Consider the following 14,268-nt stretch of genomic DNA (forward strand, 5'->3'; position numbering starts at 1 on the left):
CCCGAAAACAGGATTAAAACATAAAAATGCAGCTTTTCTTTTGTCTCCACCCTGAGAAAGGAAGAGGCAGCTCACAGAACCTGCACACACTTTTTCTGCCCGGGTCAACCTGGTTGCCGAGGTGAAGCCCACCGCGCCCCCCACCCCGCCCCTCAGAGCACTCCTCCCCTCCCCCACCTACGCACCTCTTTGGAGCACCAGGCACATTTTGGGTGGATTAGCAGGCATTCTTCACATGAGGTGGCACTTCCACTAGTGCATATGTTGAGACCTTCAAAGAAAGATATAGATGCAGCCATTAGCTTCCAGCCATAAACTCCATTAATGGGCTTTTGCATGGGCGGGAGGAGTCACTTCCGTCACTAACAGGGGGCCTCCCTGAAGCTGAAGGGTGCAGGCCCCTGTGCTGATCGCAGGCCTCTGCTCACTGGCAGAAGCTAAACACTGACGGCTTCTGAAGCACCCACCGCATGCACACTTGGTTAGCAGCTCCCGGCGCTTCTACTGTGCCCGCAGGAGTCCCACTGCCTTCTTCCTGACACAGCAGGCCCTGGCTCATCGAGAACAAGGCCCCTCTACGCTCAGTCCAGACAAAGTATCATAAACAGCACAAAAAGCAAATTAAAAAAGAACTGATTGATCTTCTTCAGACATAAGAAAATCCTAAATCAGGTACTGTCGCACCAAATACACAGTGTACCCAAAGACAGCAGCAAAGTCCTTAAAGAAGAATGTAGCCGAGGAATACAATGCCAGCTTAAGATACAGGGTATCTATTAATTCAATATATCTACTAATAGATCAAGAAAATACATATCATCTGGGGAGATAATAAAAAGGTATTTGACCAAATTAAAAAGCCACCCCTTCAAAGTCTATCCCTGATGTTCAAAAAAATATCAGAAACTAAAACTAGAAGGAAACGTCCTTGTAAAAATTATTTACCCTCCACCCTCTGTCCCCATCCCATTAATCTGTGGAGGGGTCTCCTGAAGCAAACTCAAGTGTGGTATTCAGGTCAAATCCATTGTCCCCCTCCTCCCCCATCTCCCTTCTCCACTGTATGCCCCTCCCAATACCATCCCCAACAGCAAAGGCATCCTTGGTGAAACTGATCATCACCCAAGTCTTTTCCTTCTGGGACAGATTTCTTTTGACCAAGAGCAATACTTACTAGCTTCTCTCTAAACAGATGTAACTTTATTTGGTCCTCACAGCACTAACAGACCCACTGGTCTCTTCTGCTCATTGCCTAGAGGCTCACTGGATAAATGGAAAAAAGAAAAACCCAGGGCCACCAGCCCTAGGAAGAAGGGCTCAGATCATGAAGGGGAAAAACAGAGGCAATAAGATTAACAGGAGAGTGTGGAGGAGAAAACGGGGAGGTTGAGACTCTTCCCCAGCTTCGCCAAACAACATAACGATATAGGTTGTAAGACATCTTAAAACTGTAACATTTCTCTAATTTGGTCACTTTAACTCCTTGATTCTTCTTTGTCACTAGCAGAGAGAAACCTACAGAAGTCGGGTGACACAGGAGGCTGCACCAAGTCACTGCACTGAGGCACTAGAGGGAAAGCCATTTGGCATGGGAATGGCAGCTCATTCCCTCTCCCAGGCAATGAAAGTGGGAGGAGCTGGCAGGAGCTGAGGGGCTGGGAAGAAAGAGGTGACTTTGGGAGCCCACAGAGGGTGAGAACGAAGGCTTTTCCCAGCCAGAGACCCTGACATGGAACCCTGGGCACTTCATCTCCACCAACTGCCACCCTGTTGGGACCCTACCTCATACCACCAGAGCTGGGGACCCCAACGTCACTGCCAGGCCTGCAGTGGGACCTCCTGGGCACAACGCTGGACTCGGAATGCATTTCACAGGAGAAACAAAGCCAGGACCAATCACCCTGCAGGCCTCATTCCAGGAGGAAGAGTCCTTCGCAGGTCCAAACATTCACCAGGAAGCTATCAGAATTCAGCCCACAGGGAAGTCGGGCTTGCCGTCCACCTGCTTACACTGACAACCTCCTTTCTCACTTTAAAATGAATCCACTCACTTGGAGACTTTCAAATAGGTACCTGAGCCTGTTAAAAAAGAGAAATGATTGCAGGAAAAGTTTCAAACGGTCAGTTTCATTGTTGGGTTAAATCTCCTTACCTGAATCACTTTGCTGTACAGCAGGAATTAACACAACACTATAAATCAACTATACTTCAATTAAAAAAACAATATTCCCCAGAATATTTAGCTTAAAGTTGACATTAAATAAATAGACGTGGGAACTTCCTTGGCAGTCCAGTGGTTAAGAGTCCACCTGCCAATGCAGGGGACATAAGTTGGATCCAAGAGGATCCCACATGCTGTGGAGCAACTAAACCTGTGAGCCACAAAGACAACTGGGCCCAGGAGCCACAACTACTGACGTCGTGCACCCTAGAGCCCCCGCTCTGCAACAAGAAAAGCCACCACAATGAGAAGCCTCACATGGCAATTGGAGAGCGGTCCCTACTCGCTGTAACTAGAGAAAGCCTGTGTGCAGCAATGAAGACCCAGCACAGTCAAAAATAAACAAACTTAGAAAAATAAATAGACGTCAACAACTTAAAAAAAAAAAAACTCCTTATCTGACAGAAACCACTAGCCGCGCAGGGGACAGAATCAAACCTAGAATGAAAGTGACTTTTCTCCTGTTCTCCTCCACCTTATCAAATACACATCCAGGCTCTTGTGGCATGTCATTTGCTTTGACATATAAAATAATTTCTATAAAGGATGCATAAAATCATCCCTATAAATCATTTCTATAAAATCATGGAACTGCAGAACCTTGGAGCTAGAAATGCTTTAGGATCAGCTCACTAAGTCATCTAATTTTACAGCTGAAAACCTGAGAAAACAAAAATAACTTGGAAAAAATAACAAGGAGCCCAGTCTTCCAGTAAGAGGTCAGAAGGGGAACCAGCAAGCAAGTACCTATATGGGGTCTCTATGCCACCCAGACACGGGTCATGTGACCAGTGAGATCCAGGGTCCTCCAAGTGTTCAACAGGCCCTCAGTCCGAAAGGAATTTGAGGTTGGATGTCTCAATTATGTCTCGGCCTCAACTCACATTAATTCACAAACACCACTTTCTAATTACCAGGGCCTCATCACTGAGCTCTGGGACCTTGGATCAGAGATCGCAGGTTCAGAGCATTAGGGCTCCTCCTCTCTGACCCATATCACACTGGGCTCTGGTCTTCTGCTTTGCTAGCCTAAAAGACCTTGGACAACATCCTGAAAGAGGATCCACAGATGTGACAGGCATCCGGTATGAAAACACACTGAACAACTGTAAAATATGTCATACTACATTCTTAGTCGTTTCTGTTAGTTCTTACATATTCACATGCAATAGTAGTTTCACTGCACTGACAGTGATTCCACTAAAATCAGGTTGCTATATTTTGTAATAACAAAATGGAAAGTAACCTTTAAAAACTGTATAAAAAATTAATTTTAAAATATAAAAATAAAATTAGGTTGCCGTTGAGACAAATTCAAATTCAAGAAACCCTGCTCTATGCAAGTCCTAAACGCCAGGTACTGGACTAGGGGAAGCTAGAGACACGGAGATGAATGACCCAGGCTGTGCTCCCTGGGAGCTCACGGCTGCCAGGGACAAGTCATGCCAGTCCCACCAGGCACCCTAGGAACCAAAAGCATAGACCGTGTGCTGCCATGTGCCCCAGCGCCAGCGCTGCTCCTCTGGCATCTCCCCTCCCTCCACCTATTAATATTTCAGTGAGTTTGGATTTGGCTGGATGAGTCAGTCGGCACCAGTAGCACTCTGAAAGGAAGGAAGTAATGAATAAAACTTAAACAGCTACAGTTCACAAATGTCAGAGTGTTGTGTCTAGGTCACAGTAATAGGTGCTAGAGGCCCAGACAGTGGCCACAACTTTTCTTGGTTACTGTTTGCACAGTGACCACTCCCAGCTCAGTGTCAATTGCCTGCAGCCCTTAATGTCTCTGAAGCCAGGGGTTTACTGCAAACCATCATCTGAAAATACTTTCTCTTCCGAAATTCAATGATTCATCCCTCCCTATTATCAATCTTATCCAGGCCAGGCCGATCCTTCCTTCAAGATGCATGATATGTTTCTCCTAATCCAACCCTTCCTGCCTGCACCCTCCTTCAGCCCCACACAGCCCAAGCCAAGCCCTCCGCAGGTTTCTGTGGTCGCCTCCTGGCCGGTTTCCCTCCATTCAGCCTCTCCACACCTCTGTCTACCTGACGTGGCGAAGGTCACACAGCACCCACTGACGCACACCTCCAGCAGCTGGCATTTCCTGATCTAAAACACTCCATGGGATAATAGAGGTGAGTCCCAAGACGACGCAGACCTAATGGCAGGGAGAGAGGAGACAGGACACTACTCACTGGGAATAGTGGGAAACACACAGTGAGCAAGTAGGGTGTGCACGCACCCTGGAAAGCACACAGACAAGAACAGACCCTGCCGTTGATGTCTGTGCAACCACCTTTAAGATACAACTGAGAAGCCAGCGAGAGAAACACAATCCTGAATTACATTTTACTCATTGTTTTCAAGACAACAGAAAATAAAAACATCTCATCATTGTTGTCTGGGGGGAAAAAATGGTAAGGCACTGGAGTGCTTCTCCCCATGCCCTGAACCACAGCCACTCATGCGTCACATGATAGACAAAGTCTTTCCAGTGCTGGATCTAGCAATTAAACAGTCATCGGTCTAAAGATGTGACCACAAAGTGTAAATACACCCTAGAAAGGATCTGTCTCGTTTGTATTTTTACTGCCTTTCTGAACGCCAGACATCAGCAGAACATTCAACATCACCACCTTTATAGACATGACTTGCTGTTTGAAAAACATCAGTTCATATATAGGATACTATGCAGCTTTAAAAAAGCATGTGCATGCTCTCTGTTCCCTGCATACTGATATGACGCTCACTCTGAGACAGTTTTCACTAAGTCAACATAAAAGGCAAGGTGCAGAACAGTGTGTTTAGTGCTGCCTTTCAATAAAACTGGGGAGGGAGGTTTGCAGTAAACATATAAAAATACTATGGACCCATAAGAAACTGACAGGGATGGTTTGAGCAGGGAAGCAGGTCGGGGTCATGTCCCAGACTAACCAGCAACAAAAATGAAAGAGCAATCTCTCACCCTACACTGGATATGCTTTTAAAAAGTATGTGAACCTATTACCTATTCAAAATTTATTTTTAAAAAGACAACTGACCACTTATGATCTTCCTCTAAAAATTCATAACTCCAGTCTAATCATTTAAAAAACAAAACAAAACAAAACAGACAAATCCCAGTGGAGGGACTATCTACAAAATACCTCCTCAAAAATGTCAAGGCCATTAAAAGATAGAAAAACTGTCACAACCAAGAGGAGCCTATGGAGACATGACAACACAATGTAATACGGTGTCCTGCACGGGCTCCTAGAACAGAAAAAGAACATCAGACTTAAACTAAGAAAATCTAAGTATGGCTTTAGTTAATAACAACATATTGATGTGGTTCATGAATTGTAACAAATATGCCATGTGCATGCAAGATGCAAACCACGGGCAAAGCTGGAATTGAGGCATATGAGCACTCCTATATCAACGTCTCAGTTTTCCCGTAAATCTAAAACTGTTTTACATATTTAAAAAGTTGAGGGTTTTGTGTGTTTTTTTTAAAGATCATTGAAATCATGCTGGGAGTGGGGAGGTGGGTAGGAATCAACCCAGTACCAATCATTCTGTCCATATCAGGGACCTAAAGGTAAGTGTCATTTTTGCTGTTGTTTTGTGAGAGCCAGGCAATTTACCTTATAGCAGGTGAGGCAGATCCCCTCCAACTTCCAGCCTCCTCTAAAAGACAGAACATGCAATGAGAAGGAGGGAAGGAGAGGCCCATTCTGCCCAACCCAAGGGGTACAGACAAGGCTTCACAGAAGACAGAACATTTGGGCTGGAGTCATGTGATAAGGAGAGGACATCCTGGCATGAAAGACCCAAGAGCTTGTTCTGTCACTTATTGGCTACCTGACCTTGGGCAAGTCACAACTTTTCCTGGCCTTAGAATCCCCCTGCAAACAATTCATGGGTGACAAAAACCACCTGTATCATAGATGCCAACTCAAAAAAATCTTGACAGACTCAAGTGAGTTCTCTCTCGTGCGCAACTGTTTCTTCCTAACAAGCTACATGCATAGTCTCTGACCTCAAAGCTAGTTGTAGAAGGTGGCAAGGCGGTGAGGATGGGTCACTCTGCCTCCAACACACACATGCATACAGAGGACCAAAACCTGTGTCCACCCATTCATTCAACAAGTGTTAGTCAGACACTGTTCTCAGCACAGATGAATACAATGACAAATAAAACCAACAAAACTCCCTGCTTTCATGGAGCTTATGTCCTGATTGGGGGCTGAATGCTCACAGGAGAGGATGAACAATAAACCAGATAAGCAAGTACACTAGATGGTAGTAAGTGCTAAGGAGAAATAACAAGGCAGGCAAGAAAACAGGAAGAACGTGAGGCAGGAGGTTGCAGTTTGCCTGAGTAGGACACACTGAGAAAAGGCCTTGGAGGCCTGTGGTGCAGAGATCGGCAGGGAGAACATTCCAGGCAGAGGGAAGGCCTGTGATCCTGCCCAAAGAACAGTGATGGGACTGAAGTGTGTGAGGGCAAGTAGTGAGAGGCATTAGGTGGGGGCGGTGGAGGCGGCGGTCAGGGGGCATTCATGCAGAGCCTGGTAGGACCCTGGCAAGACTTCTGGAAGCCACTGGAGGATTTTAGGCAGAGTAACACAATCTAAGTTGAGTTTTAACAGGCTCATTCTGAGTAAGAGTTGAGTATAACTCTTATAAGAGACAAGCAACTATTTTTGAAAAACTGGTGGGGGCAGGAACTAGCATCTACCACAGGGAAGGTGTCACAGCCTTCCCTGGAAGCAAACTTTTCACCATGTAGCCCAGGAATCAAACCCTGCAATCAATAGAAGCAGCAGCCTCACAAACAAATGGGTGCCTATAAAGTGTTCCTTTACATTCATAAAGGTCATTAATCTCATTTCAGCTTGAAAGAAGAAACACACCACAGCCCTCAGTCCCGGTGTATTGAAAATACCTGCGATGCGACCCCACCGCCATTAGCCCAGCTGCTCACTGCCACGTGAACGGGGTATTATCATTTAAGCACTAGGTAATCACACCACATTACATTAAAACTTCAGAATATTTCCGTGAGCTGGCTGGAGAAGAAAAAGTAGTTACCAGGGTAGGCAGGCACAAAGGGCCTTTTGCCAACTACTTAGATATATTCATTCTCCGTTGCCTCAGTAGCTAAATAAGCATGGAGAACAAGCAGGAGAGGAATACTAATTAGAGCTAATTAGACCCTGCCCTCTTTTGCCTCAATCGCCTTTATTAAAAGTCCCCCTAATTCAAGGATGATGGCGCTAAAGTGTAAATACCTAGGGTAAACAGCAGCCGACCCACCAAGCCCCCTAGTTTGCATTTCTAAACCTTTGCCTGGTTACCTGAGAGCTGCAAACCCAAGGCCAAATTCCAACAGCCCCATCATGGACCACGGAAATCGTGGCGGTGGGGGAATGCTGCCAACAGGAGTCCAGTAAATAGGATAAAGGGCTCTCCTAGGATTTAGAGCATTCTAATGTGCAGGGCATTCACTAAAAGAACATTTGATTTTTTTTTTTCCCTTTTAATAAACTATGACGGCAAACATGACTCCAGTTCTGCAGCCCAGTCAATGCCATACCCCTCCCTCCTTAGCAGAGAGCAAGGGCCTCCCCAAAGAGAAACCGTTCCTCGGGTCCTGTCTGCAGGTCTTTGCTAATAAGGAGAGCAGAGGACTCTGGGATGGGGGTTTGTCAGCCTGCTGGGTACTTGTTTGAAGTGAGCCCCCTTAAATTAAAAGTCTGTTTCCTGCTGGATTAAACACACAGATGAAAGTAGTGCAAAGCAATAGACTGGTAACTTAACCACTGATCTAGGGACACCCAGGCAGGCAGGACCCTGAGGGTCACCTTTTTCTCTTAGTGGGTAATCAAGGTTTTTCTGTCAAATTCTGTCCTAGTAGCAGAACACAAATTGGACAAAGTACCTGCAGTGCTTCAAGAAAAGAGAAAACAAGGGAAGGAAGAGAAAAGAAAAGCTGTTTCAGACTTGCAGTTTGAAAGCTTGCAGTTGGCTCAGCAACACTGGGAAACGAGGAGAAACCACACAGATATGTGTCAGTCGCTGGTAACCTTGAGAAGCTCCAGGGCATTAAGAGGAAGGTGGCCAGGTCTGGAAGCCAGTGATGGGCTTGCTCTCCCATTGCTCTGCTTATCCATGGAGCGATGGCTGAGCTCTAACACAATTCCAGAAGAAGAGACAGCACTGGAAATAAACCTCTGTGGGCTCAATGCTTTTTTCCCTACCTAAATTGTGTCATGCAGGACAAAGGGCCCTAAACCAAAAAGTTATGAGGCCTATGCACAAGGACAGTGGGCAAACCACTTCACTATCCTGGGCTAGCCCCCAAAACGGAGATCATTAAAAACAAAAATATGAAATTTGAAAAGCAGAAATCACAATGCAAATGGAAAATAACGGATTGAAAGAACTATTTGCAACTGGAAGTATTTAAGTTTGTCTCAGAACCAGGATGTCAACCTGTAAGGAAACTAAGAAATCATCTCCTTCAGCAGTTCCTACACTTCTGTATTTCACAGATTATAATTTAAAAAGAAAACAAAAAGAGAAGGTAAAATTTATATAGGATTGCCAATTTTTTCGTTTGCTCAAAACAAAAAACTACCCTATTATCACTACAAATTATTTTTTTAAGTTTTCCTAATAATAAAAAAGAATTTCAAATTAAAGGACAGGCCTTGTGAAGCAGGGGGCTGTTGGCAATAATATATTCCTATATATGACACAGGCTATATCCCTCTCTTTGCCCTTCCCTGGGGACCCATGAGCAATGGGCACTGGTTGCCAGATGGGTGTTTGGAAAACAGTGATTCACTCCAAGCTCTGGACTGATGAAAGAAACCTGTTACAGTAATAAGTCTGAAATATCGCCTAAAAAAGTTTTTGTTTGTCTAGACCTCTCCTCTGTCTCAGACAGCAACCTTCACTGCCTTCATGTAAATGAAACTCTGCAGGGGACCGTCCTCCTTTCCCTCTAGGCCAGACACATGGTTCGGAACAGCCATCGAATTTGGGGCTTGAAGGTGAACGGAGAACCTCAACACAATTATCTCCTACCGGAAAAGAGAAAGTCTGGAGCTTCCTGCTTTTAGAGGGGACGGGGTGGGGGTAGCTCCTTCTGCCTGGCAACCCCAGCGCCAACAGAGCATCCTTCCTCAGCAGTCTCCCAACTCTGAAAACTTAAAGCAGGTAACTGAGGGTCCTCACACAGCCGCCAGCCCAGAGCAGGATCGCGCGAGTGCAACTGCACACCCCCTGCTCCAGAATCCTTCAGAATCAGGGGGAGTACGCTGCACGGGGTGTTTGTAAGCTCCGACATAAAGCCAGGCAGAAGGAAGTAGATCGCGAGATCCCAGGTAGGGCTTGGTTCCCAGGTGGGGCTGTGGTTTCGGACGCGGGTCTCCTCTCGGGTATGCGGGTGCTTGGGGGAGGAAGGGATGTTTACATCTTTAAAGAAAGGCGGCTGGCCTAGACGGGGTGAAACTTTAGGATTCGCCAGGAAACCCTGGGCATCCACGCTTGCAAAAGTCTAGCCCTCGAGAGTAGCCGTGAACCCCACGCTTTGGCTCCTGGTCACGCGCCTCCAGTTACCCCTCGCTCCCCGCGATCAGGGCACCGGCTGCATCACCCGGCGCCTCCCAGCAGCCCGGCCGCCCGGGGCCGGCCACAAGGGCCGCTTTGTGCCGGGAGTTGCAGAGTCCGGATCCCGACGCGGGGCTGGCTGCGGCCCTCCCCGCGCACTGGGCGCGGGCGCTCGCGGGCTAGGTCAGCAGACGGGCAGGGCTGTTTACACAGGAAGGCTCCTCCTCGCCCGGGAGGGGACCGGGGGCCGACGACAGCCCAGCGGGGCTGCGGCGGGCCGCGCGCGGGGTGGCGCACGCAGTCTGAAAGCCCCCCACCCGGTCGTCCCCGGCGGCTCGCCACCTGGGTGTGTGCCCGAGGACGCCTCTCACCTTCAAACAACTGCCCTGGCCCCTGCCCCTCCAAGACGCCGGCGGGCGGCTCGGGGCGCCACGAAGTTTCTTTCTGCACAGCGGGCGGCGTGGCTTACCTGGGAGCTGGGGCACGAGCGCGCAAAGCCCGAGGAGGCAGGAGAACAGGAGCGCGGGGGCCCGCGGCATGGTGGGGCGCCCGGCTCAGCGGCTGCGCGGGCGGCGGACTCCGCGGGGGCTTGCGGCCGGGGAGCTGGGGCGGAGGGCCGGGGGCCTCGGCCGGACGGGAGGCGGGGGCGGCTGCTCTGGCCCGCGCCCCGCCGCCACCATCCCTCCCGCAGCCCTCGCCGCCGAGTCCCGGGGCCGCCGCTGCGCCGGCTCGCCGGCCGGGACGCCCGGGGTGTCGCCGCTCGGGACAGCCCCGGCGGGCGGTCTGGGCAGAGGCGGGACAGCCGCTGCGGCCGCGACTCTGGCTCCGCGACACGTCCCGGGCCGAGGCTCCCCCGCGCGCCGGCAAACTCTTGCCAGTCGCCTCCACCCCTTCCCTTCCTTTCCTCGCTCCGGCCCGCGGGGCTCCACTTTCCTCCTCTCCTCACTCCTCCCCTTCTCCCCCTTTCCCGGCCCCCGCCCGGCTGCCACACGGTCCGCTGACGGCGAGGCGGGGCGGGCCGAGCTCCGCCCCTCGCGGGGACCGGCCCGAAACGCGAGGCCGAGGGCATCCAGGTGGAAGTCGCTTCCGGCGCACCTGGAGGCCGGAGCGGGGGTCTAAATCCCGGGGTGGGGTCTGCCGGGCTTTCCTAGCAGCGTGGGCCTGCGGGAAGGCGGCAGGTCACGCTCCATCCGAGAGCAGAGATTACTTGGGGTTGCTGAATTTAAGGGGGCGGGGGGAACCGTGCAGCGGCAGTCTGGTCTTCCTTCCCAAAGCAGCGCTCGCCCGAGAGGCGAAGGCACCGGCGCGTGTTACCGTGAGGAGAGTCGCTCCATGGGGAACGTGGGGCGTGGAGGCACATCTGAAACACACTCTCCTCTCTTTCAAGTTTTGCCCCTTAACGCGGATTTGAGATTGGTCAATATGTCGCTATTATGCTTTTTTCCTATCTCGGTACGCTGGCGGTTTCCGTAAAGAGAAACAAATTAAAAACAAATGCTCAGCCTTTCACCTTATTCTTAATATCTGAGGTGGTTCTAAAATTGACTGTAAGGGATGGGGTGGGGAGCTTCTCTTAACAGCATGTGCAAAGGACCAGGTGGGCTTGGGCTGTGCCGCGTTGAGGGGGTTAAGACTGGAATGGTTTTTAGGCCAGAGAAGAAGAGGCGGTCTTCACGTAGAAGGAGGTTAACAGTAGAGCAGCCTAACACGTAGAGCAGAAAGAGCACACGGCTAGCCAGACGCTGAAATGTAAATACCCTGTTAACTCTTGAAATCCTCTCCCACAACTCTGCTGTTAACCAGGTGAGAAAACTGAGGCAAAGGGGTAACGTGCCAAAAGCGACAGAGCTGGATGCCTTGTCCAAAAGTTCAGAGTGCCTCTGACTAGAAGCAGAAGCAGCAAAAAAAAACAAAGTGATATGACCTTTGCAGGTCAGGAACCAGTGGGACAGATGGCTCTGGGGAGGGAGGGGGAGCAGTTCTAACTAACCAGATTAGGGAGTTTGGAGTTTAATTGTGCCCTCCCACCCCACATTCTACCAAGGTGGTGGCCTGATGCCAGAGGAAGTCAATTTATTCTTGTGGTACAGTGTGCATAGAAGCCAAGCTCCAAGTTCCACTTGAAAGAGGATTTCAACCATAAATTGCATGTAAATATCACTGTACTCTAAATGTTCCCAGTGTTTATTCTGATGTAAGAGTCATGCTTGTCCTTAAACTTTTTCCAGTAAAACTGGTGCTGCTGGAGCTTCTCCAGGTTTATCTTGGGTCTTTCTGCCTCAGCTGAATGACCTTGGGGCTACTGTTATCCAAGCTTGAGAGGCGATGATTATAATTAATGGGCAGCCAGTAAAAGAGTTTGAACTGAGAGGTGTCAGTGCCGAGTGGTGATTTTCAAAGATTTGTCTGTTAAGGGTGTGATGGATAGATTAGATGGAAGGAAAGTTGCAGAAATTGAGTAAGTATTGCCTTGATAAGTACAATTAAAAACTTGCATTTATCAAGCATCCTCTAAGTTTATAGCCTGTGGTGTCTGGTATGTGCACCACCTCCCCCACCCCAGCATGGCCCTTCACTGTTCAGTCCCAACACACACCCCTGTTCACCTGGACTGCACCTGGAAAGAGCTGCAACCAAATCTGCCCTCCTCCAGTCCCACCCTGGTGGTTTCCAGCCTGCCCAGACCTGCCATAAACCGCTGAATCCCAAGTGATGACAACATTCTTCCATGTTCCATTATCTCAGAACTAGTTTGGAGGTCGGTGCCTCTTCTAATTCCTCCCAAGCTTTTGTTTTCTGTTGTGTGGCTTTTTCTTGTCCAGTCACCCTTCATTCTTTTTATTAGCTAGAGTGGAGAAGTAAAGCTCGACATGTTAGTCTCTCAGTCGTAGTCGTGTCTGACTCTTTGCTCCCCCGTGGACTATAGCCTGCCAGGCTCTTCTGTCCATGGGATTTTCCAGGCAAGAACACTGGAGTGGGTTGCCATTTCCTTCTCCAGGGAATCTTCTCGACCCAGGGGTTGAACCTGGGCAGATTCTTTACCATCTGAGGCATCAGGGAGAGTGAAAGTGCCCTTCAAATGCTTTGACTTTCTCTGAAGAACAAAATCAGCATGCACTGATGGTCCCTCTCAGGCAGGAGACAAGGCCATGCTTCCCACAGCCACTGGAATATTAATAGTTCTTGTGGCTGCCTCTACAACATCCCATTTCTGATCATTGCTGAGCTTTTGGACCCAAAGGAGGCTGCTGTTTGGACTGAGTTTGAGTTTCAAAGTTTGAACATAGATAACCCAGAGGACGCAAAATTGATCTCTGGTCTGGGAAAATCCCACATGCCATGGAGCAACTAAGCCTGTGCACCGCAACTATTGAGCCTGTGAGCCCGCACTCTGCAACAAGAGAAGCCACTGCAGTGAGAAGCCTGCTTGCCACAACCAGAGAAAAGCCCTCACAGCAACGAATACCCAGCATTGTTGAAAATAAAATTAATTAAAAAGAAAATTTTGTATTTTGAAATTCAGATTTCCATGCTAACTCACTCCCACGGGTAAGCTATCCTATTGTGTAATTCAATCTATAATCCAGGTCAAAAATATTTCACTGATTTATAGATACCAAGAAGTCCAAGGGGGAAAAAAAAAAACAACCCTACAGTTTTCACCTTACTTTAGATAATATGCTTAATTTACTCTGCTTTTATAATAGTCATGCCTGGGGCTTGTCACAGTGCTAGAAATGAATGACCTTGATGACAGAATGTTATCAAATTCTTTTGCAGCAATTGATAGGACTATGAAACATGTATAAAATTTTCTTTAATGTTAATATTAGGTTGGTGAAAAGGTAATTGTGCTTTCAGACCATGAATTTTAAATCATTATGCTGCTGCTGCTAAGTCGCTTCAGTCGTGTCCAACTCTGTGCGACCCCATAGACGGCAGCCCACCAGGCTCCCCCGTCCCTGGGATTCTCCAGGCAAGAACACTGGAGTGGGTTGCCATTTCCTTCTCCAATGCATGAAAGTGAAAAGTGAAAATGAATTCGCTCAGTCATGTCCGACCCTCAGCGACCCCGTGAACTGCAGCCTTCCAGGCTCCTCCATCCATGGGCTTTTCCAGGCAAGAGTACTGGAGTGGGGTGCCATTGCCTTCTCCGTTAAATCATTATAACTAGGGTCAAACATATCTTTATTAATTAAAATAGGGACCATTACAATCAACACATTTTTTGCCAATGAGAAATGTTTGTTTATACCTGTAGCATAAAAATCCATGCTTCGGGATTTGACAGACTCTTGGAAAGTATTGTGTGCTTCCTGCTGGTTGTGGAAGCATTTTCCCTGCAAAAAGTTGTCAGGATGCTTGAAGAAGTAGTAATTGGTTGGCGACTGGTCAGGTGAATATAGCAGATAAGGCAAAACTTCATAGCCCAGTTCATTCAA

The 14,268-nt window shown here is 48.4% G+C and overlaps 1 protein-coding gene across 1 annotated transcript in view; it reads right to left on the bottom strand.

The window, feature by feature from the left end:
* The window catches only part of ITGB5 (integrin subunit beta 5), a 112,118-nt gene extending 101,708 nt beyond the window's left edge, over positions 1 to 10,410 (bottom strand). Inside the window, exons 1-2 of the mRNA XM_018045853.1 lie at positions 10,296 to 10,410; positions 186 to 271 (exon numbers count right to left, since the gene is read on the bottom strand). Coding sequence (XP_017901342.1) covers positions 186 to 271; positions 10,296 to 10,365 — 156 coding nt within the window. The 5' untranslated portion in view covers positions 10,366 to 10,410. The remainder of the gene's footprint in view (positions 1 to 185; positions 272 to 10,295) is intronic.

This window comes from Capra hircus, chromosome 1, assembly GCF_001704415.2.
Source record: "Capra hircus breed San Clemente chromosome 1, ASM170441v1, whole genome shotgun sequence".
NCBI lineage: Eukaryota > Metazoa > Chordata > Mammalia > Artiodactyla > Bovidae > Capra > Capra hircus.